The sequence below is a fragment of the Crinia signifera genome, chromosome 8, assembly GCF_055691185.1.
Source record: "Crinia signifera chromosome 8, ASM5569118v1, whole genome shotgun sequence".
In the NCBI taxonomy this organism is placed as follows: domain Eukaryota; kingdom Metazoa; phylum Chordata; class Amphibia; order Anura; family Myobatrachidae; genus Crinia; species Crinia signifera.
Window position 1 is genome coordinate 18,695,846 of NC_139224.1, and position 22,308 is coordinate 18,718,153.

The window sequence follows — 22,308 nt, forward strand, 5'->3', positions numbered from 1 at the left end:
ATACATGCGCAGTATGTTTGCATGTATTACTGTGCGCACCGCAGAGCCAGGCCCAGTACTACTGTGTATAATGGCTGATTGCAGATAATGTCATTCCTGTACAAAAAATAGCGCTGTTCCTTATTCGGAGAAATCGAGCTGACGTCAGTGCAATACACAACATGTAATACAATTACCTTCATGTAACAATACAATGACTGCATATAGCTGTTATATGAGCAGTATATATATATATATATATATATATATATATCTGTAAAAGAGATGAGAAACCGCGCCTCCTAGTGCAGTATCTTCAAATTTACTTGATACCCTTCACCACAAGTGAGAGTTTTCACCCCAACAAATTGAAGGAGTACCGTGAGAGGTGGTCCTCAACCACCTTATTAGAGCCTGTTTGTATAATGCCCTCCCAGGCAGATGTTCACCGTCCTGGTTACCGACTTCTCATGGAACCTTAATACACCCCACTGTTATATTCCTCAAAACAAGTGGGTGTGCATTAAAAAAGCAAAAAGGAGATGATAGTGTAATATATCAAACAACAATTTTATTACACCACACAGCGACAGCTGGAACGCAGAAGTTTTATCGTGCGCTCCAGCTGCCGGCAATAGGTAGATGCGCGTCACAGGAAGTGACGTGCAATAACCGGACACATACAGCTGAATAAGAGAACGCACGGAGAGAATGTGCGCTCCAATAGGGGGAATATAGTGACGCGCGTCACAGGAAGTGACGCGTGCGTTCCATGTGCGCCTCACAGACCCGGAAACCGGAAGTTCTATACCCGGTGTCCGGCGTTACTGTGTAATTGAGGGAATTAATGGAGGTATAAATATGGGGATCGTCATGCTAGCATTGAGGCACTCCTGAAGAAGTCCAGCAGTAATGTGCGGAGGACGAAACGCGTTGGGGATATCTTTTATGGACATTGACTGACCTTAATAGTGCTGGCCGAGCACTCTTCAGATAAGCTGTTTTTCATTTTAAACATTGTAAGGGCAACTGAGTTGTCGCTGTGTGGTGTAATAAAATTGTTGTTTGATATATTACACTATCATCTCCTTTTTGCTTTTTTAATGCACACCCACTTGTTTTGAGGAATATAACAGTGGGGTGTATTAAGGTTCCATGAGAAGTCGGTAACCAGGACGGTGAACATCTGCCTGGGAGGGCATTATACAAACAGGCTCTAATAAGGTGGTTGAGGACCACCTCTCATGGTACTCCTTCAATTTGTTGGGGTGAAAACTCTCACTTGTGGTGAAGGGTATCAAGTAAATTTGAAGATACTGCACTAGGAGGCGCTGTTTCTCATCTCTTTTACAGATCCAATTTAAAAGTGCTCCAGGATAGGAAACACATAGGAGAAGAGCTGCCACCCTGGAGAGGAGGGACGGTGCTTATATAAAGACTTGAATTAAGAAAAGACTCTTAAGCTGTGTTAATATTAATTATTAACACTCAGGGAAAAAGGGTAGACTGAGAGGGGTTAAGGCGCTAATACCACAATCGTTAAAAAAAAAAAAAAAAATATATATATATATAATCTGTGTGTGTCACTATAAAAGTACCCCTGTACCATCGCTCCTTGCCGGCAGTCAGAGCACAGACTCTCTGTGTCACACAATGACCTAATTCAGGTTTGTTAGCAAAACCATGCTGCGCTGCAGGGGGCAGATGTAACGTGCACAGAGAGTTCGGTTTTTGTGGGTTATATTGTGTCTGTTCAGGGTATATACTGGCTGCTTTATTAGATTTCAGTATGAACCTACCCCACCCTAACTCTCTGCATGTGTTACATCTGCCCCCCCTGCAGCTCAGCATGGTGATACCTGGGTCTCTGCGCACATGTTACATATCCCAGCTGTGTTTTGCTTCGCCAACAATCCGGAATCAAGGCCTGTAGCGCAGTACTGGAAGCAAATACAGAGGGATATTAATGCGTGCGGTTCCAGGGCTGTATTACAGACCGTATCTATATGCATATATCACTGCATGACCACATGTGTCAGCAGAACCAATGACTCGACTAGGAATAATCGGGGATACTTTCTGCGCAGATGTTAACCCCTAACAGACCAGTTCTGATGTTTGCTTCTGTCTTGTGAGCGAGTTACATTCATCTTCTAGGACGTAAAGAATTAAAACAATGATGGAGCTTGAGATAAGGCAACCTGCCAAAATATATTGTATTCTGCCAGTGTCTCCAGAGGGTTCTAGTACAGAAGCGGATGCCAGACACGTCGCGGTAAGGGCCAGTGAGAACACAACGGGAATTATTGCTATTAGAACAACCCCCTAACGGGGAAAACAATGTTAGAAACAATCAATGTTCTTAGATATCTCTTATTAGTGGTACTGCCACGCTCCAGCCACGTGGGATCTGTCCGTGAAACAAATGAACAGCTTTTCGTGCACCCTGCTGCAGTAAGTATATATATATTTTTGTTAGTTTTATCTTTTTTTTTTTTTTCATGGTCATATATTTGCTCTGTGGGGAGGAACACATTCCCCTGCTCACATGCATGCATAAAGGGTTTGTACACAGATCTAGTAGTTAGAGACATTTAGGGGTGGGGGGTCTCTGCAGCCCCCCTGCCCGTGGAGATATGCCAAAAGTACAGCTTTCTTCTGTGAGTTATATGGAGGGGTTTGTACATATATACACACGCACATACACACACATCTCTCAGTTCCGCCGTTGGTGTGGGTGGGGATCCACTCTGTAAGCCGAGCATCGCAACAATAAAAAAAAAAGGGGGCGGACCATTCCATAGTAAACCGATGAGAAACTCCCAGGCCGCCATCTGGAAGCAACAATCACTTTCCAGATAAATACTGCTGACTGGTTCGGCCTCTTGTGTGGAGACACCCAGAAGCTTATGGATATAATAACAGAGAAGGGGCTGGAGGTGGACATGCAGGAACACGGTTGGTTGCTTGGTGTCTTTCCGATCTGTCTTTCCCATGACTATGCCATTTTCTGCCACATTCTAGCACTGCCGAAACACGGAGCTGCTCCCCCCGGCTGCCAAGACTTCAGCCAGACACAGGTATTACTTGTTTTTCTGTTTAGGAATGATTTACTTTGCATCTACGGCCCATCCAGCTAAAGGGAGGTCTCCAGGCTATGTATCGGGCTCCCGGGGCTGGAAGAGGTGGCCGACTTGCTGGTCTCTGTGGTCAGGTTGATCCCACTGTCAATGGCATTGTTGTTCTTATTGGGTGACTGGGGCTGGCTGGAGTTCTGTTTCGAAGCGGGGTCTTCCTCCAGGTCTGTGTCATCGATAAGGGGGATATGAGGCTGAGAATCTTCAATCTTAAACTCTGGATGGGTCATGAAATTGTGAATGGAAGTTCGAGAGTCCGGTTTTTCCAAACCTTCATAGAGAGAGCTACGGAATGCCTTCACGACGCGGATCTGTGATAGGAGAGAGGAGACGGTAAGACAGGCGGGCGTCAGGAGGCACAAATCACACCTTAAGGCCCAAAAGGGGGCACACAGCAGGCAGGGTGCGGAAGAGGAGGCTCAGTGTTGTGCTTTCACCTTAGTCATAGGTAAGAGTTCAGGGTGCAGAAATACAAGGAGGTAATGGGGCACCCTTCATTAATAGGGTCATGTTATAAGATATCTGGGAGGTAGAGACCAAAGACGTATATTTATATGGTGGAGGAGGATGGTGGATCAGAAGCTCATTTGGGGTCCGGCTAAAAGGGAAATGGCTTCCACCATTTACATATGACAAAAATGATAAGACGTGGTAAAGACTGTAGACGGGAAAGCACAAAACAGCTGCACAGAGACAGAGGATGGACTCCAGAGATCATCAGCAATGCATAATATTAATAGTTCCAGGGAAGGAGGCATTCCTACCAGTGGTGGCACACATAAGCCTAGGTGGAGATGGACATACATATAAAGCTCTCCTTCCACCACAAATAGGACTGCTGCAATTATTACTATAATGGTAGACCAGGGGTTCCGAACCTCTCTTCTCATGGGACACTAATAGCCCACATTACCCAAAAAGGACTGTTTAATAGGCTTCAGTGTCCTGGCCGGTGGAGTCACCCTTACCCATAATTACTATAACAGGATCCCGGCTGGAGGAGTCACCCTTACCCATGGTTACTATACCAGGATCCCAGCTGGAGGAGTCTCCCTTACCCATAGTTACTATACCAGGATCCTGACTGGAGGAGTCACCCTTACCCATAGTTACTATAACGGTCTTGGCCGGTGGAGTCACCCTTACCCATAATTACTATAACAGGATCCTGTCTGGAGAAGTCACCCTTACCCATATTTACTATACCAGGATCCTGTCTGGAGGAGTCACCCTTACCCATAGTTACTATACCATGATCCTGTCTGGAGGAGTCACCCTTACCCATAATTACTATAACAGGATCCCGGCTGGAGGAGTCACCCTTACCCATAGTTACTATACCAGGATCCTGTCTGGAGGAGTCACCCTTACCCATAGTTACTATACCAGGATCCCAGCTGGAGGAGTCACCCTTACCCATAGTTACTATACCAGGATCGCAGCTGGAGGAGTCACCCTTACCCATAGTTGCTATAACGGACTCGGCCGGTGGAGTCACCCTTACCTATAGTTACTATACCATGATCCTGTCTGGAGGAGTCACCCTTACCCATAGTTACTATATCAGGATCCTGTCTGGAGGAGTCACCCTTACCCATAGTTACTATACCAGGATCCTATCTGGAGGAGTCACCCTTACCCATAGTTACTATACCAGGATCCTGTCTGGAGGAGTCACCCTTACCCATAGTTACTATACCAGGATCCTGTCTGGAGGAGTCACCCTTACCCATAGTTACTATACCAGGATCCCAGCTGGTGGAGTTACCCATAATTACTATATCGGTCTCGGCTGGTGGAGTCACCCTTACCTATAGTTACTATACCATGATCCTGTCTGGAGGAGTCACCCTTACCCATAGTTACTATACCAGGATCCTGCAAAAGAGGAAAAGGAAGTGGCGCTGGTTTGATGAAAGGTATAAATGTTTAATAACAATTAAGAATAATAAGTACAATTGCACAATATAAACAAGTAAAAAATGAAATAAAAATTAATTGGGAATCAAGTGGATAAAAACAAATGAATTTGTTATGACTGGACCGGAAGCTGAATTGATGAATTGAGTGGTGTGACCAGTTCCGTGGAATAAAGAGGTATAATGATGCAGATAATCAAGAGGCCCACTGGGCTGATAGTTACCACACGATGTCTCAGATGGTCTAGTCCCAGATACAATTAGGAGGGTGTCCTCAATTGATTGCGGTGGTGGGGCCACAATGGGCAATGACCCGATGTTAGCGGGGGCTTCGATGGTGTATAGCCAGATACTTCCCACTTCGCTAGAGGTCCCAATTAGATGTTGTTAAAAGGCAGGTTTCCTCAAGGTTGGTAGACTTGGATGGTAAATGATGTAAGTGGCCAACCTCGATTCCTGCGCTCAGTGTGACCAATATGTCCAGCTGGGATAATGACCATTGGTGGTAGTAAACTGAGAGAGCGTGGGTGATGAAACAAAGGTGATCCAGGTGGTCTGGGTGGGCGAAGGTATTCAAAAGATACAATTAATCCGGTCCAGAGTAACTCCTAACGCGTTTCGCTGCTTGAGGGGTGCAGCTTTTTCAAAGGTGGAGTGGACCTTTGAAAAAGCTGCACCCCTCAAGCAGCGAAACGCGTTAGGAGTTACTCTGGACCGGATTAATTGTATCTATTGAATACCTTCGCCCACCCAGACCACCTGGATCACCTTTGTTTCATCACCCACGCTCTCCCAGTTTACTACCACCAATGGTCATTATCCCAGCTGGACATATTGGTCACACTGAGCGCAGGAATCGAGGTTGGCCACTTACATCATTTACCATCCAAGTCTACCAACCTTGAGGAAACCTGCCTTTTAACAACATCTAATTGGGACCTCTAGCGAAGTGGGAAGTATCTGGCTATACACCATCGAAGCCCCCGCTAACATCGGGTCATTGCCCATTGTGGCCCCACCACCGCAATCAATTGAGGACACCCTCCTAATTGTATCTGGGACTAGACCATCTGAGACATCGTGTGGTAACTATCAGCCCAGTGGGCCTCTTGATTATCTGCATCATTATACCTCTTTATTCCACGGAACTGGTCACACCACTCAATTCATCAATTCAGCTTCCGGTCCAGTCATAACAAATTCATTTGTTTTTATCCACTTGATTCCCAATTAATTTTTATTTCATTTTTTACTTGTTTATATTGTGCAATTGTACTTATTATTCTTAATTGTTATTAAACATTTATACCTTTCATCAAACCAGCGCCACTTCCTTTTCCTCTTTTGCTTGGTCCTTGGGGCTGACAACCCCTTTTTAAGTGGCAGCTCTTAGCGAGACACCCTTGATAGCGCCTGTTGGTGCACCCTAGGGGGCACACCATTATACCAGTATCCTGTCTGGAGGAGTCACCCTTACCCATAGTTACTATAACGGTCCCGGCCGGTGGAGTCACTCTTACCCATAGTTACCATACCAGGATCTTGGCTGGAGGAGTCACCCTTACCCATAGTTACTATAACGGTCCCGGCCGGTGGAGTCACTCTTACCCATAGTTACCATAACAGGATCCTGGATGGAGGAGTCACTCTTACCCATAGTTACTATACCAGGGTCCCGACCGGTGGAGTCACCCTTACCCATAGTTACTATACCAGGGTCTCAGCCGGAAGTCACCCTTACCCACAGTTACTATATCCGGGTCCATCCTGGCCGGATGAGTCACCCTTACCCACAGTTACTATATCCGGGTCCATCCTGGCTGGATGAGTCACCCTTACCCACAGTTACTATGTCAGGGTCCGCAGGTTTATTCTTAGGTCTAAGATCCCCGGATTGTGGCCCCTAAAGTCTGACATTAGCTGGAACTGATGATCTCTGTGCGGCATTACATAGGAACACAAGCAGATGTAAGACACGGCAGCCACTAACGTAACAAGTAACACGCCACGTGACACGGAAGCACAAGACACACAGAACGGCTACAGCTCATGGTCTGGAGACTATGAAGAACTAATGTTTCATGGAACGTGTATGTCTTTTGCTCCCTAGGTCATGCAGACACGGTAAACACTTGAGTATAGGCCCAGAATTGCCTCCAGCACCTACGATAAAGCCTCCGCCCTGCACCTACTCTGTGATTACATTATTATCAGTAATGTCACTTTACCCCTCTCCTGGGAGTATGCAAAGTGCTATGGCAGAGAGAGATAAAGTACCAGTCTGTATTGAGACGCTGATTGGTTGGCACGTTATCTCCAGGTAACAGGACTGGATTCCCTACATACTATATGGTACCTGTGTCTGGACCCACATTTAGGGTGTCCCCCAGATATAAGCTTACGTCAGCTTCCTGGAGGCTCAGCGTTTGGGGTAATTGGCGATGACAGACACTGTAGCGACACTGACAGACAGCCGCTCTACCACTGGCAACAGAGACAACGGCACATAACGCAGACTATGAGACAGACATGGAGAGCGACAGTCTGGGGCTCCTCTGCCAGGACAGCTGCAACAGAGAGATCTTCATCCGGCTGCTAATACTGATGGCGCTGGGGAGAAAGATAAATGCTGCTCACAGGGCACCGCTGCCAGCACTCCTGTAATGTCTCCGTGAGGTACAGTATGGCGGGTACACCTAGGAGAATAATGGGCTAAGCTGTATTAGAAGAGTGCTAACCCAGTCCCAGGGGGGGAATATCATGTGTTGTGTATATATAGTATTGCACAACACTATATGCCAGATAATTGGGGACAGATCACTGTCCCCTAAACCCCGGTGTAAGACAGAAGGTTCCAGAGCAGTCGAGGCAGAACCGCAGTTAGACGCCTCCCAAGTCTCACTACTTCTCCCTCATTAGGGTATTAGTACATACCACTAGTGACAAAAGCTGTATGTCTGTGTTATCACGATAGCTCACAGGGCAAGATGCCAACTCTATACAATACTAACATCAGCATATGAATGGATCCTATCACTTTAGGGAAGCCATAATTAAATGATTCACTTGCGGTCTCATAGGTAACAAATACTCTGAACAGATTGGTAAAATTCAAAGTTACTTGTGTATTATCACGGCCCCCAAGTTTCGCATTGCAACGGCCATGTGGTGCGATCTGATTTTTCTATGTAATTTATTCACTGCTCTCTTAGCCCCGGGGGATCGCATCGCATCGCACCTCCTGCATATATAGGGTGTACGATGGCAATACATTACCTATACAATTATATCATTGTATGACATACAATGAGGTTTAAGGCACCCCCTCACTATCCACGCCACCCCGAAGCGTGGCGAACGGCGGCAGAACGCGTCCTCCGGCCTTTTCATACCCCTACTATGCACGTCGGCGTGGAGGTGATTTTACGCTGATTACTTTACATGTATTCCGCGTCCGCTCGCCACACTATATAAAATCAACTCCACGCTGACGTGGATAGTAGGGGTATGAAAAGGTCGGAGGACGAGTTCCGCTGCGCTCGGCACGCTTCGGGGTGGCTTGGATAGTGGGGGGTGCCTAAAACCTCATTGTATGTCATTATTGTATACCTAATGGCATTGTACACCCTATACAATATAAATAAAAGAGCACTGAATACATTACATAGGAAAATCGGATCGCATCGCACAGCACTTACAATGGCCAATGCGATGTGATTCCCTACGCAGAATAGCCCACTAAGCAAATAGCTTAGGGGGCGCCATGATAATACTAGTGCGTGGGGAGGGGGGGACTGCCGCCTGTATAGCACTATGTAATGTGTGTGCTGTATAATAAAATAAATAATTAGAAGTATCAGCAAAGGAGGTAACCGACATACGGTGCTTTGCTATTTCAGCTGTTTTCCTTTGTTGGAAGAGGTGTGTTAGGTGCTAATTAGCATTTGAGTCCTGCGCCATTTACCGTCCAGTTTAGATCCAACAGTTATAGGCAATTTTATATTTTAGGGAGCGTTGGGTTGTAAAATCCGATGCCCCTGATTGCACCTTTATGCCGTCCATGCGATCAGAAATGAACCCCTAAGGACTAGAAAAGCGCTACTCTGGGGGAGCCTGAGGAGCCTGCTGGGTAGGAACATGTCGGTACCCTGACATTTGTGGGAGCAGCACAGCTGGTTGTTTTTTGGGCATATACTCGAATGTTTACCCTGGCTTCGCCAGGACGAAACCTTTGTAAATTCTGAATCACACTCAGTTCAGACTCAAGGTTAAAGACTCACAACCTCCTTCTATTCACTCTCTCTCGCTAACCCTTTGGTCCAGTGTTCTCTAGCCCTCTGAGAAAGACAAACAGTGGGAGAGGTTTAGATAGAGCAGCATTGAAAAGTCATCATGGTAATCACTTTTCAGTTACATACAAAGCTACGCTGGGTAATTAACATTATTCCTGTAACATGCCCAAGAGATGCCAACTGCATGGAGGTCATTGACTGAAGGGGGCGCGCGCTAGCTCTCCGCAATGTCTTCTGGAAACTAACGCTGTGTGACTGCTGTGAGCTATGAATAACAATGCAATGGCTACATCCAGTGATTGGTCTGATGCCGGGCACAGGGACTGTAGGAGACTGACTCTGTATCTAAAGGCCCCCATACACTATGCGATTTTCGAGCGATTTTATCCGATTTCGGCCCTTTGGGCCGATAAATCGGGTGAAATCGGCCCAAAATCGCATGTGTTTGACATCTGATCTGATGCGCGGTCCCGCGCGCATCGGATCACGGCGTCGGACCCACGGAACATAAGATATATCGAAATCTGAGCCATCATGGGTGCTTTTTAGCACCCACGATGTTCAGATCCGATATATCTTTATATACAGCCCCCCTGTCTTACTAGCAGCGCCCCCCCCGCATTGACGGCTCCCGGCGGAGGTAGTGCAGGCGGGGACCGCAGGCGTCACAGAGCAGAGACCGTCGGCGCGGCGGGAGAATAGGGAGAAATCCTATTCAAAAGACCGGGCGGCCGCTGATTGGCTGATTTCTTTCTATTCACCCGCCGCGCCGACAGTCTCTGCTCTGCGACGCCTGTGGTACCTCCGCAGGGAGCCGTCAATGCGCGCGCGGGGGGGGCGCTGCTAGTAAGACAGGGGGGCGCTGCGGGGGACACAGAGTTGGCAGTAACAGAGCCGGGCATACAATGAATGGGCAGCCTGTGATTGGCTGAGCGCTCTCTCAGCCAGTCAGCAATTGCAATTGAGAGAGCACTCAGCCAATCACAGGCTGTCCATTCATTGTATGGGCTTTTTTTCCCAGCACTGACAGCTCCCGCCTCCCCCTGCCTGGCTCTGTCACTGTCCCCCGCAGTGTCCCCTGCACGCTGCCTTAGCAGCGCCCCCCACCAGCAGCCCTGTTCTGCAGCCCCCCCTGCTCCCCGGGTTTACATGTGATAAATCGAGACGATTTATCACATGTAAAAAATGGCACATCAAGTGCCAATCTTATCAAGCTCCCCCGGGGAGCTGCCGGGGAAGCTCAGGGGGAAGTCAGGGGCGACTTGTCCTCAGGACAAGTCGCCCTAGTGTATGGGGGCCTTTACTTGTGTGGGATCTGACTCCTGCCTGTGATCTGTCTCGTGTGGGGCCTGAGTCCTGGGTGTGGGACCTGACTCCTGGATAAAATCTGCCTTGTGTGTGATCTGACTATTGTGTGTGGTCTGACTGCTGGGTGTGATCTGACTCCTGGTCATGGTCTGACACCTGGTTAGGATCTGTCCCCTGGATATGATATAACTTGTATGTGATCTGACTCCTGGATGCGCTTGGGCTCCTGTATGTGGCCAGAGCCATGGATGTGATCTGACTCCTGGCCATGATCTGATTCCCGGGTGTGCTCTGACTCCTGTATAAACAAGTGATACTTATTGTAATGTTCCAACTATGTGTTGGTAAGAATCAGGCATGCCCTGTAATGCTTAGGATGTTTGTACAACATAATAGAAAACGCGTTATTGATCCAATCCAGTTATTGTGGCCACAATGTTGTGTGACGGTGGCCACAATGTTGTGTGATGGGGGACCACAAAGCTGTGTGACGGGGGCCATAATGCTGTGTGATGGGAGACCACAAAGCTGTGTGACGGGGGCCATAATGCTGTGTGATGGGGGACCACAAAGCTGTGTGACGGGGGCCATGTTGCTGTGTGATGGGGGCCACAATGTTGTGTGATGGGGGACCACAAAGCTGTGTGACGGGACCAAAAAGCTGTGTTATGGGGGGCATGATGCTGTGTGAATAGGAATCATCTGGAGGCGCTGTGGCAGAGAGCGGCACCCTGGGTACGGAGGCTGTGTGGGTTTTTGGGAGCTGCAGGGTGCTAGAATGTACACCGAGAATGTACTACTTGTGGATCTATTAATGCAGAGTTTATCATACTGTTACACACAATCAGTTTTCCCATATACATAAACGTTGTAGTGGGCTCAAAATGGCTGCCTCATTTGGTATGCCCGTGGATAGGAGGGAAAACACATGGAACTGATGGTTATGCTGGGACACTACCCCTAGCACTAGGATGCTGAAACCACCCATTTTGTGTCATCTCTTCTGGGCGTGACCTGTTGCTCCCAAGGTAATCCTAAATTGTGACCAAAGTCATCAACTATCTCGGTTTTTCAACTTCATGCAATTCTAATGCCTTTGTTCAATGTACCATGTTTTTTATGTATTTTAAGTGACTGAGTCGTGAGGGAGAAAAGCGCAATACAAATAAGATTGTTATTATTATCTATGGTATATTGATGGTGGGCATAGGAATGCTGTGTATCTAGATCAGGGCTGGGCAATTGCGGCCCTCCAGATGTTGATGAACTGCACATCCCAGCATGCCTTGCATCAGTATCAGCATGGCCACATAGCAAAACTAATGCAAAGCATCCTGGGATGTGTAGTTCATCAACATCTGGAGGGCCGCAATTGCCCAGCCCTGATCTAGATTAATGTTTCTGTATGTATGTCCATGTGTTTATGTATGTACATATGCCCATGTGTGTGCGTAAGTACGTGTGCCTGTGTGTTTCTGTACGTATGTCCATGTGAGTGTGTGTGGGTACATACATGTGCCAGTGTGTATGTACATGTGTGTGCCCTCGCACTTGAATATATGTATTCCCGCATGTGTGTATATATAGCTGTATATTTCTATCTACATACTGGAGTGTAACTAGACACAGGGCAACACTTTACAAAGACCTTACAGACATGAAGAGACTACAGAGCCTATTTTTTATTATCCCATTCTCGCTGAGATCTGGGCACAATATCAGGGTAGTCATTTTCCGGGAGATTACATAGAAACATAGAATTTGACGGCAGATAAGAACCATTTGGCCCATCTAGTCTGCCCCTTTTTTACCCTTCAGGTAAACTCAACCCTTTTTAATCCTTATTTCTTTGTAAGGATATTCATATGCCTATCCCAAGCATGTTTAAATTGTTCTACTGTCTTAGCCTCTACCACCTCTGATGGGAGGCTATTCCACTTATCCACTACCCTTTCTGTGAAGTAATTCTTTCTAACATTTCCCCTGAACCTACCTCCCTCCAGTTTCAGTGCATGTCCTCGTGTTTTATTACTTCTTTTCCTTTGAAGAAAATTTCCCTCCTGTACTATGTTAAAACCCTTGATATATTTGAAGATTTCGATCATGTCCCCCCTTTCCCTTCTCTGCTCCAAACTATACATGTTAAGATCTTTTAGTCTTTCCTGGTAAGTTTTGTGATGTAGGCCATGCACCATTTTAGTTGCCCTTCTTTGTACACTCCCCAATGTATTTATATCCTTCTGAAGATACTGTATGGTCTCCAGAACTGGACACAGTATTCCAGATGAGGCTGTAATAATGACCTATACAGTGGCATTATTACCTATTTTTCTGCTACTGATTCCTCTCCCTATGCAACCAAGCATCTGACTTGCCTTCCTCATTGCTTTGCTACATTGCTTTCCTGCCTTTAAGTAACTTGAAATAGTGACTCCTAGATCCCTTTCCTCCTCAGTAGTTTCCATTATAGTACCCTTGATACTATATTGAGCCTTTGGGTTTTTGAGTCCCAAGTGCATGATGTTACATTAAACTGTAGTTGGCATGCTCTTGACCAATTCTCAAGTTTACTTAGATCATCAGTCATTTGATTTACCCCTCCTGGTGTGTCTACTCTGTTGCATATCTTTGTGTCATACTTTCCCTTCAATACCATTTACAATGTCACTAACAAAGATATTAAAGAGCACTGGTCCAAGTACAGATCCCTGGGGTACTCCACTGGTAACATGTCTCTCCATAGAATGCACTCCATTTACTACAACTGTCTGTTTCCTATCCTGCAACCAGGTGCTTATCCATTTAATTGTTTTATAATCCAATCCCACACTTTCAAGTTTATTTAGCAGCCTGCGATGTGGGACAGTGTCAAATGCCTTACTAAAGTCTAGATATGCCACATCTACAGCCCCCCCTTCATCTAGTATTTTGGTCACGGAGTCAAAAAAGTCAATATTTGTTTGGCATGATCTCCCTGTAGTAAAACCATGCTGTTTTGGATCCTGTAAATTGTTTAATTTAAGATATTCCACTATTCTTTCTTTTAATAGTGTTTCCATGAATGTCCCTACTACTGGTGTAAGGCTCACTGGTCTGTAGTTACTTCCGCTTTTGTGCAGTGGAACTACATTTGCTCGTTTCCAGTCCTCTGGAACTGCACCTGTATCTAGTGATTGGTTGAATAAATCTGTTAATGGCGCTACCAGCACATCTTTTAGGCATGTGCAGTGATCATTGCTGGCTAAGTTTGCGAAATGTAGCCCAACAACGGGCTTACATCATCTTGACGCTGGCCATTAACCATCGCCTCAAGGGAGACTGGCCGCCCACCATCACCTGAGGGGAGACTGGCTGCCAACCATCGCCTCAGGGGAGACTGGCCACCCATCGCCACAGGGGAGACTGGCCACCCACCATCGCCTCAGGGGAGACTGGCCACCCACCATCGCCTCAGGGGAGACTGGCCGCCCACCATCGCCACAGGGGAGACTGGCCGCCCACCATCAACACAGGGGAGACTGGCCGCTCACCATCACCACAGGGGAGACTGGCCGCCCACCATCACCACAGGGGAGACTGGCCGCCCACCATCACCTGAGGGGAGACTGGCCACCAACCATCGCCTCAGGGGAAACTGGACGCCCACCATCGCCACAGGGGAGACTGGCCACCCACCATCACCTGAGGGGAGACTGGCTGCCCACCATCGCCTCAGGGGAGACTGGCTTCCCACCATCACCTGAGGGGAGACTGGCCGCCCACCATCCCTTAGGCATGACTATATGCTACCCATAACCTCATGGGAGACTGTCTGCACCTGTGTAATTTGTGTGAGGGAGGCGACACGTCGGCAGTAGGACTAAGCAGTATGGAACCCTAGCAGGGTTATAACCCTGGTCTGTGAGGGAGGCGACACGTCGGCAGTAGGACTGAGCAGTAGGGAGCTCTGGCAGGGATGTAACCCTAGTCTGTGTGTGGGAGGTGACATGTCGGCAGTAGGACTAAGCAGTATGGAACCCTGGCAGGAGTGTAACCCTGGCCCTGGTCTGTGTGTGTGAGGCGACACGTCGGCAGTAGGACTGAGCAGTAGGGAGCTCTGGCAGGGATGTAACCCTAGTCTGTGTGTGGGAGGCGACATGTCGGCAGTAGGACTGAGCAGTATGGAACCCTGGTAGGAGTGTAACCCTGGTCCGCATGAGGGAGGCGACATCGTCAGTAGGACAGAGCAGTAGGGAGCCATAGCAGAGGTGTAACCCTGGTCTGTGTGTGGGAGGCGACACGCCGGCAGTAGGACTGAGCAGTAGGGAGCTCTAGCAGAGGTGTAGTCCTAGTCTGCGTGTGGGAGGCGACACGTCGGCAGTAGTACTGAGCAGTAGGGAGCCCTAGCAGAGGTGTAACCCTGGTCTGTGTGAGGGAGGCGACACGTCGGCAGTAGGACTGAGCAGTAGGGAGCCCTAGCAGAGGTGCAACCCCGGTCTGTGTGTGGGAGGCGACGCGCTGGCAGTAGGACTGAGCAGTAGGGAGCCCTAGCAGAGGTGTAGTCCTAGTCTGCGTGGGAGTCGACACGTCGGCAGTAGGACTGAGCAGTACTGTATCTGTGCTGGCAGGCCAGTTGGCATCTCTCTGGATGTCAGGCAGTAAGAATGAACACTCACGCCCTGCAGCTGAGGCGCTGGTAGGAGAAGAGAGAGCATTGCATAAGGAGACATGGCTAGGGCTAGGAATATTGGTTACATCCTGGGTCTGGCTGGTGGTGGAAGACTGCCTCCGCAATGCCCCCTGAAAGGAAGAGCCACTCTTGAAAGTATTCACTACTTCAATCTGTAACGGAGGAAAAAATTAGACAGGTTTCCTCAGGGCTACAAGCAACACAATACAGACACAAAACACGAAAAGACAACATAGATGTAATACACAAAGAACATAACGTATTTAGCACAATATAATACACAAATATATTTACTATTATACGCACCATATCCTCTGGGAACCGGCTACATTATATTTAAATAGACTCTCCGCAGGACCTACAGGGTCCGAAGAGTCCGTCAGGATAACATCAAAGGCACCCTGTGTGGTGTGATATGTCCTATAATGTATCCTGTGTGGTGTGATATATACTATAATGTACCCTGTGTGGTGTGATGTATACTATAATGTATCCTGTGTGGTGTGATATATACTATAATGTACCCTGTGTGTCGTATACTATAATGTACCCTGTGTGGTGTGATGTATACTATAATGTACCCTGTGTGGTGTGACGTATACTATAATGTACCCTGTGTGGTGTGACGTATACTATAATGTACCATGTGTAGTGTGATGTATACTATAATGTACCCTGTGTGTCGTATACTATAATGTACCCTGTGTGGTGTGATGTATACTATAATGTATCCTGTGTGGTGTGATATGTACTATATTGTACCCTGTGTGGTGTGATGTATACTATAATGTACCCTGTGTGGTGTGATGTATACTATAATGTACCCTGTGTGGTGTGACGTATACTATAATGTACCCTGTGTGGTGTGACGTATACTATAATGTACCATGTGTAGTGTGATGCATACTATAATGTACCCTGTGTGTCGTATACTATAATGTACCCTGTGTGGTGTGATGTATACTATAATGTATCCTGTGTGGTGTGATATGTACTATATTGTACCCTGTGTGGTGTGATGTATACTATAATGTATCCTGTGTGGTGTGATATGTACTATATTGTACCCTGTGTGGTGTGATGTATACTATAATGTACCCTGTGTGGTGTGATGTATACTATAATGTATCCTGTGTGGTGTGATATGTACTATATTGTACCCTGTGTGGTGTGATGTATACTATCATGTACCCTGTGTGGTGTGATGTATACTATAATGTACCCTGTGTGGTGTGACGTATACTATAATGTACCCTGTGTGGTGTGACGTATACTATAATGTACCATGTGTAGTGTGATGCATACTATAATGTACCCTGTGTGTCGTATACTATAATGTACCCTGTGTGGTGTGATGTATACTATAATGTACCCTGTGTGTCGTATACTATAATGTATCCTGTGTGGTGTGATGTATACTATAATGTATCCTGTGTGGTGTGATGTATACTATAATGTACCATGTGTAGTGTGATGCATACTATAATGTACCCTGTGTGTCGTATACTATATTGTACCCTGTGTGGTGTGATGTATACTATAATGTATCCTGTGTGGTGTGATATATACTATAATGTACCATGTGTAGTGTGATGCATACTATAATGTACCCTGTGTGTCGTATACTATAATGTACCCTGTGTGGTGTGATGTATACTATAATGTACCCTGTGTGTCGTATACTATAATGTATCCTGTGTGGTGTGATGTATACTATAATGTATCCTGTGTGGTGTGATGTATACTATAATGTACCATGTGTAGTGTGATGCATACTATAATGTACCCTGTGTGTCGTATACTATATTGTACCCTGTGTGGTGTGATGTATACTATAATGTATCCTGTGTGGTGTGATATATACTATAATGTACCATGTGTAGTGTGATGCATACTATAATGTACCCTGTGTGTCGTATACTATAATGTATCCTGTGTGGTGTGATGTATACTATAATGTATCCTGTGTGGTGTGATGTATTCTATAATGTACCATGTGTAGTGTGATGCATACTATAATGTACCCTGTGTGTCGTATACTATATTGTACCCTGTGTGGTGTGATGTATACTATAATGTATCCTGTGTGGTGTGATATATACTATAATGTACCATGTGTAGTGTGATGTATACTATAATGTACCCTGTGTGTCGTATACTATAATGTACCCTGTGTGGTGTGATGTATACTATAATGTATCCTGTGTGGTGTGATGTATACTATAATGTACCATGTGTAGTGTGATGTATACTATAATGTACCCTGTGTGTCGTATACTATATTGTACCCTGTGTGGTGTGATGTATACTATAATGTATCCTGTGTGGTGTGATATATACTATAATGTACCATGTGTGGTGTGATGTATACTATAATGTACCCTGTGTGGTGTGACATTTGACATTCTGTATGTGTGCGTGTGTATATATGCACCCTTTGTCGCACACACACATCCACTGCGCATGCGCTCGCTGCCTCTCCCGGCTTGCAGGAGGAATAGAGGTGTGTGATGCCCCCCTATCTCCTGGACCTCATCCGCGCACAGAGAGAGACCCTGCGTGAGGCCAGCGGCTTTCTGTGCACCGATCGGGAGGCGGAGCCTCCACTTTGCACAAAGAAATCGGCCCCTTTGGCATTTGCCAGAAGTGCCAGTCCGGCCCTGTGTGTGTATATATATATATATACACACCAAACTGTGGGTCTTGTTCGACGTTTCAGTCGTATAGACTTTTTTCAAGAACAAATTGCATACAGTGATAGCTGTACACATATACGGTAAATATACATAAGTGGCAATTGAATGAATGAGTGCACCCGCCTCATGGAGGCACGCCCCCCCCCCCCCGCCGCGCGGTCTGTGACGCGCACAGTTGCTGCACTCACTCACCTGAGTTCCCCGGAATATACATATATATATTTATTTTAGATTGCCGGAACTCAGCTCTGTAGTGGATATCGTCCCGGTGCCATCAGAGAGGTCCAGATGCAGACCCCGGGACTTGTAAAAAAGACAACCAGTAACCATAACTATGTTGACATTTCGGCCTGTAATATACTTTTCTCAAAAACAGCTTACATGACAAAATTGTGTACACTCCCCTCTAACGTAGTGCAGAATCACTGTGTCGTGCAAGGACAGCGGCCACTTCCGGACGTCCATGCTGGACGCTTACTAGTGACGTCATTATCGCGGTGACGGTTGCAACAGCAACCAGTTCACAGCGGCCACTTCCGGACGCTTACTAGTGACGTCATTATCGCGGTGACGGTTGCAACAGCAACCTGTTCACAGCAGCCACTTCCGGACGCCCGTACTGGCCATTTACTAGTGACTAGATGATATTTTACTGTTCTGGATGGGCACAGAAATCAAGTTTATAGGTTTGATTGACCATCATAATGGGTCAGATATCCCAGTAAAATTGACGTACACTATAGATCAAAATACAGTTAATTATTTGGACGTCACCATTTCCAGGGGCCTGCAAAGTATCAGTACGGGTTTGTACAATAAACCCACAGACCAGAATAATTATCTCCTAGCGTCAAGTGCGCACCCGATCCACAGTAAACAGGCCTTACCTTATAGTCTGTATTTACATATACTGCGGATAGCGAGCGATCCAGTTGTGGCTAAAAAAAGAGCTGGATTCTATGAAACAGAATTTTGTAGATAGGGGGTATAACCACAATATTTTACAGAATCAGTATCAAAAAGAAAGCCCAAAAATGATGTCCGCTTATTAATCTGATCCAGATTTGATTTTACAAGGTGCGGCGTTAATACCGGCATATAGAGGACGCAATAACTCAAGGGATCACTTATTTAAGACAGATATCCCCAATTTGGGCAACAAGTTGCAGGCAACATTTCTCGGTAAAACGAGAAAGGGTTGCTTTAAATCCCCCAACTGCTGGTTTTATGCCAACGGGCACATCTGTGTGCCACCCCTATTCTGGGAAGCGGTTTCCCATAAAACACTTTTTAACATGTTCATCTAAATCTGTCATTTTTTGCCCTGGCTCTGTGTCGTACGTCGGCAAAACGTATGACAAAAACGGCAAAACGGAGCGACAATTCAAAGAGCGAATGGTGCTCCATCGCTCAGCGAAAGAGGGCACCATTAAACAAGGGTACCGGCGAGCAGCCATTAGCACGGCATTTTGTACAGGCACGACACAGTGTGGCCTCGGTCAAATACAGGTGTGGTGATAGAGGCAAGAAACTGCTACAGTTGGAAACATGGTGGATATTTAAATTAGATACATCGGCCCCTAAAGACTTAGGCACTTATTCTGGTTGGTGCGGTAATATCCGCGTGCGTTCGTACCGCCGATGTTTTGTGTCTGCGCATGTGCAGAGGCGTCTCTGCGCATGTGCGAGCGGGGCGTACGGCCAAATCCCGCATGAAATGTGAACACTTCGAACAGGGGGTGGAGAGGGGCGTGAAGGACTATTTGGGCTCATTACCATATGCATACGCCCCGCGTTTCATGGGCGTTCCCATGCAAACGCTGGGCGTACGTATGGTAATGCGGCCGTGACGCACGTGTAGGGGGCGGACATATGACATCGCCGGATGTCAGCTGCCCGCCCAGATCTCTGCTTTTGCATGGAAAAATGTCCGTGTTGTCTGAGGTTGCGGGAGCTGGTGGACCACTCGGTCCTGCATTCGATGGTCTGCGACCATCGAATGATGGGGGAGGTTCCCTGAGATGGAGGAGGCGTATTCCATGAAAAATACACGTGCGGTCTGTTCGGCCAGCTTCTTACCGCGTACGGACGGAGTTGGCAATCCGTATGGAAGGCGGGGTTTCGCACGCACGGTCCTGGCCGCATATTCGGATCCGGCCGCACCGATCAGAATAAGGGCCTTAATGAGCAATTAGGCTTACACTCTAAAAAAGTTAGTTCATGCCATTCAAAGGCCATAGGCCATTATTGCCAAATCGGGACAAGGGTGTGGAGTCTGTATGTACTCCCCTATGCAAGGTACTTAATTCAGTTAGTTTGCTTTGGTGACTTTTGTTATATTTTTCTTATTTACTTTAGAGATTCATTTTTTGACATGAGCACTAATATTGTGTTTCACACCGTTTTATACTATGTATGTCCAGATTTTTGATGTGTCACTTGGTTACATGATGCGTGTAGTGTCACTTGGTGTTTTGCAGTGTCACCAGGCATTGATTTGCATTTAAGTTTGGTGACAAAATAACTTTAACACATTTTCATATATTCATACAAAAGTTGCGCAGTGAACTGGTTGCTCTGGCAACCGTCACCGTGTCAGTGATGTCACTAGTAAGCGTCCAGCATGGGCGTCCGGAAGTGGCCGCTGTGAACTGGTTGCTGTGACAACTGTCACCGCGATAATGATGTCACTAGTAAGCGTCCAGCATGGGCGTCCGGAAGTGGCCGCTGTCCTTGCAGGACATAGTGATTCTGCACTATGTAAGAGGGGAGTGTACACAATTTTGTCATGTAAGCTGTTTAGTAAAAAGTCTATTAAAGGCTGAAATGTCAACATCGTTATGGTTACTGGTTGTCTTTTTTTACAAGTCCCGAGTGCCAGGGTCTACATCTATATAATTATCCAGTGTGTGTGTTTGGGTCTGTGTTTGTATATATGTATCCCTGGTGTCACCCCTCAGCTATGTATACAGCAATCAATGCGTGCATGTTTTGTTTCCTATACCTGTTCCATAACCATATCCATGGCAGCAATGTATGAGACACAGACTGGTCACTGAGTATCTGTGAGAATCTCCATGTTCTGTAAAAGAATGGGGAGGGGGGGGGGGGGGGGGGGGAGGAGAACGTCCTGTGTGTATTCCAACATTGATATACCTGCGTCTGGATTCTGTTCAGTCCCCGGAACCACAGAATCTGCCCACGTCTTAGTTCTCTCTCAGCATGGTCAATTTCCTCCGCATCCTCATTCATCTCCTCCTCTTGGAGGTCCTCCTTCCGCGTCAGACGACCAGCGCCCTTAAGGAATTTCAACCTGCTGGTCGGTATGCTGGAAATAACCTGTAACAGTGACAACAGTATATGGTGATTACAGCCATGCTCTCAACATATGTAAGGAGATTCACAGTACTGAGTAGAGCACAACGGGGGCAACATAAGGAGAGATATAGTCAGACAGTAGAGCATGCTGGAGGCAGCGTAGGGAGATCCAGAGACAGAGGGAAGTGCATGCCGAAGGCAGCGTAGGGAGATCCAGAGACAGAGGGTAGTGCATGCCGAAGGCAGCGTAGGGAGATCCAGAGACAGATGGTAGAGCACACCAGAGGCAGCTTAGGGAGAGCGAGACAGAATGTAGAGCATGCCGGAGGCAGCGTAGGGAGAGTCAGAGACAGAAGGTAGAGCACGCCAGAGGCAGCTTAGGGAGAGACAGAGACAGAATGTAGAGCATGCCGGAAGGCAGCGTAAGGAGAGTCAGAGACAGAAGGTAGAGCACACCAGAGGCAGTGTAGGGAGAGTCAGAGACAGAAGGTAGAGTAGCCAGAGGCAGCGTAGGGAGAGTCAGAGACCGAAGGTAGAGCACGCCAGAGGCAGCGTAGGGAGAGTCAGAGAGAGAATGAAAAGCATGCCGGAGGCAGCATAAGGAGAGCCAGAGACAGAAGGTAGAGCACGCCAGAGGCAGCTTAGGGAGAGTCAGAGACAGAAGGTAGAGCACGCCAGAGGCAGCTTAGGGAGAGCCAGAGACAGAATGTAGAGCATGCCGGAAGGCAGCGTAAGGAGAGTCAGAGACAGAAGGTAGAGCACGCCAGAGGCAGCGTAAGGAGAATCAGAGACAGAAGGTAGAGCACGCCAGAGGCAGCTTAGGGAGAGACAGAATGTAGAGAATGCCGGAAGACAGCGTAAGGAGAGTCAGAGACAGAAGGTAGAGCATGCCGGAGGCAGCATAGGGAGAGTCAGAGACAGAAGGTAGAGCATGCCGGAGGCAGCGTAAGGAGAGTCAGAGACAGAAGGTAGAGCACGCCGGAGGCAGCT

General features: G+C 47.0%; 1 protein-coding gene across 11 annotated transcripts in view; it reads right to left on the reverse strand.

Annotated features, from left to right (window-relative positions):
* Positions 1-2,165: 2,165 nt before the first annotated feature.
* ATP2B2 (ATPase plasma membrane Ca2+ transporting 2) overlaps positions 2,166-22,308 on the reverse strand; it is a 276,982-nt gene continuing 256,839 nt past the window's right edge. For 6 of the 11 annotated variants that reach the window (XM_083155895.1, XM_083155894.1, XM_083155892.1 and 3 more), the window contains 2 exons: positions 21,157-21,339; positions 2,166-3,427 (listed from right to left, as the gene is read on the reverse strand). In XM_083155895.1, the coding sequence (XP_083012021.1) occupies positions 3,116-3,427; positions 21,157-21,339 (495 nt within the window). In that variant the 3' untranslated portion in view covers positions 2,166-3,115. Of the gene's footprint in view, positions 3,428-9,315; positions 9,373-15,290; positions 15,457-21,156; positions 21,340-22,308 lie in introns of all 11 variants that reach the window. The other 5 variants (XM_083155898.1, XM_083155902.1, XM_083155900.1 and 2 more) reach the window with 4 other exon arrangements.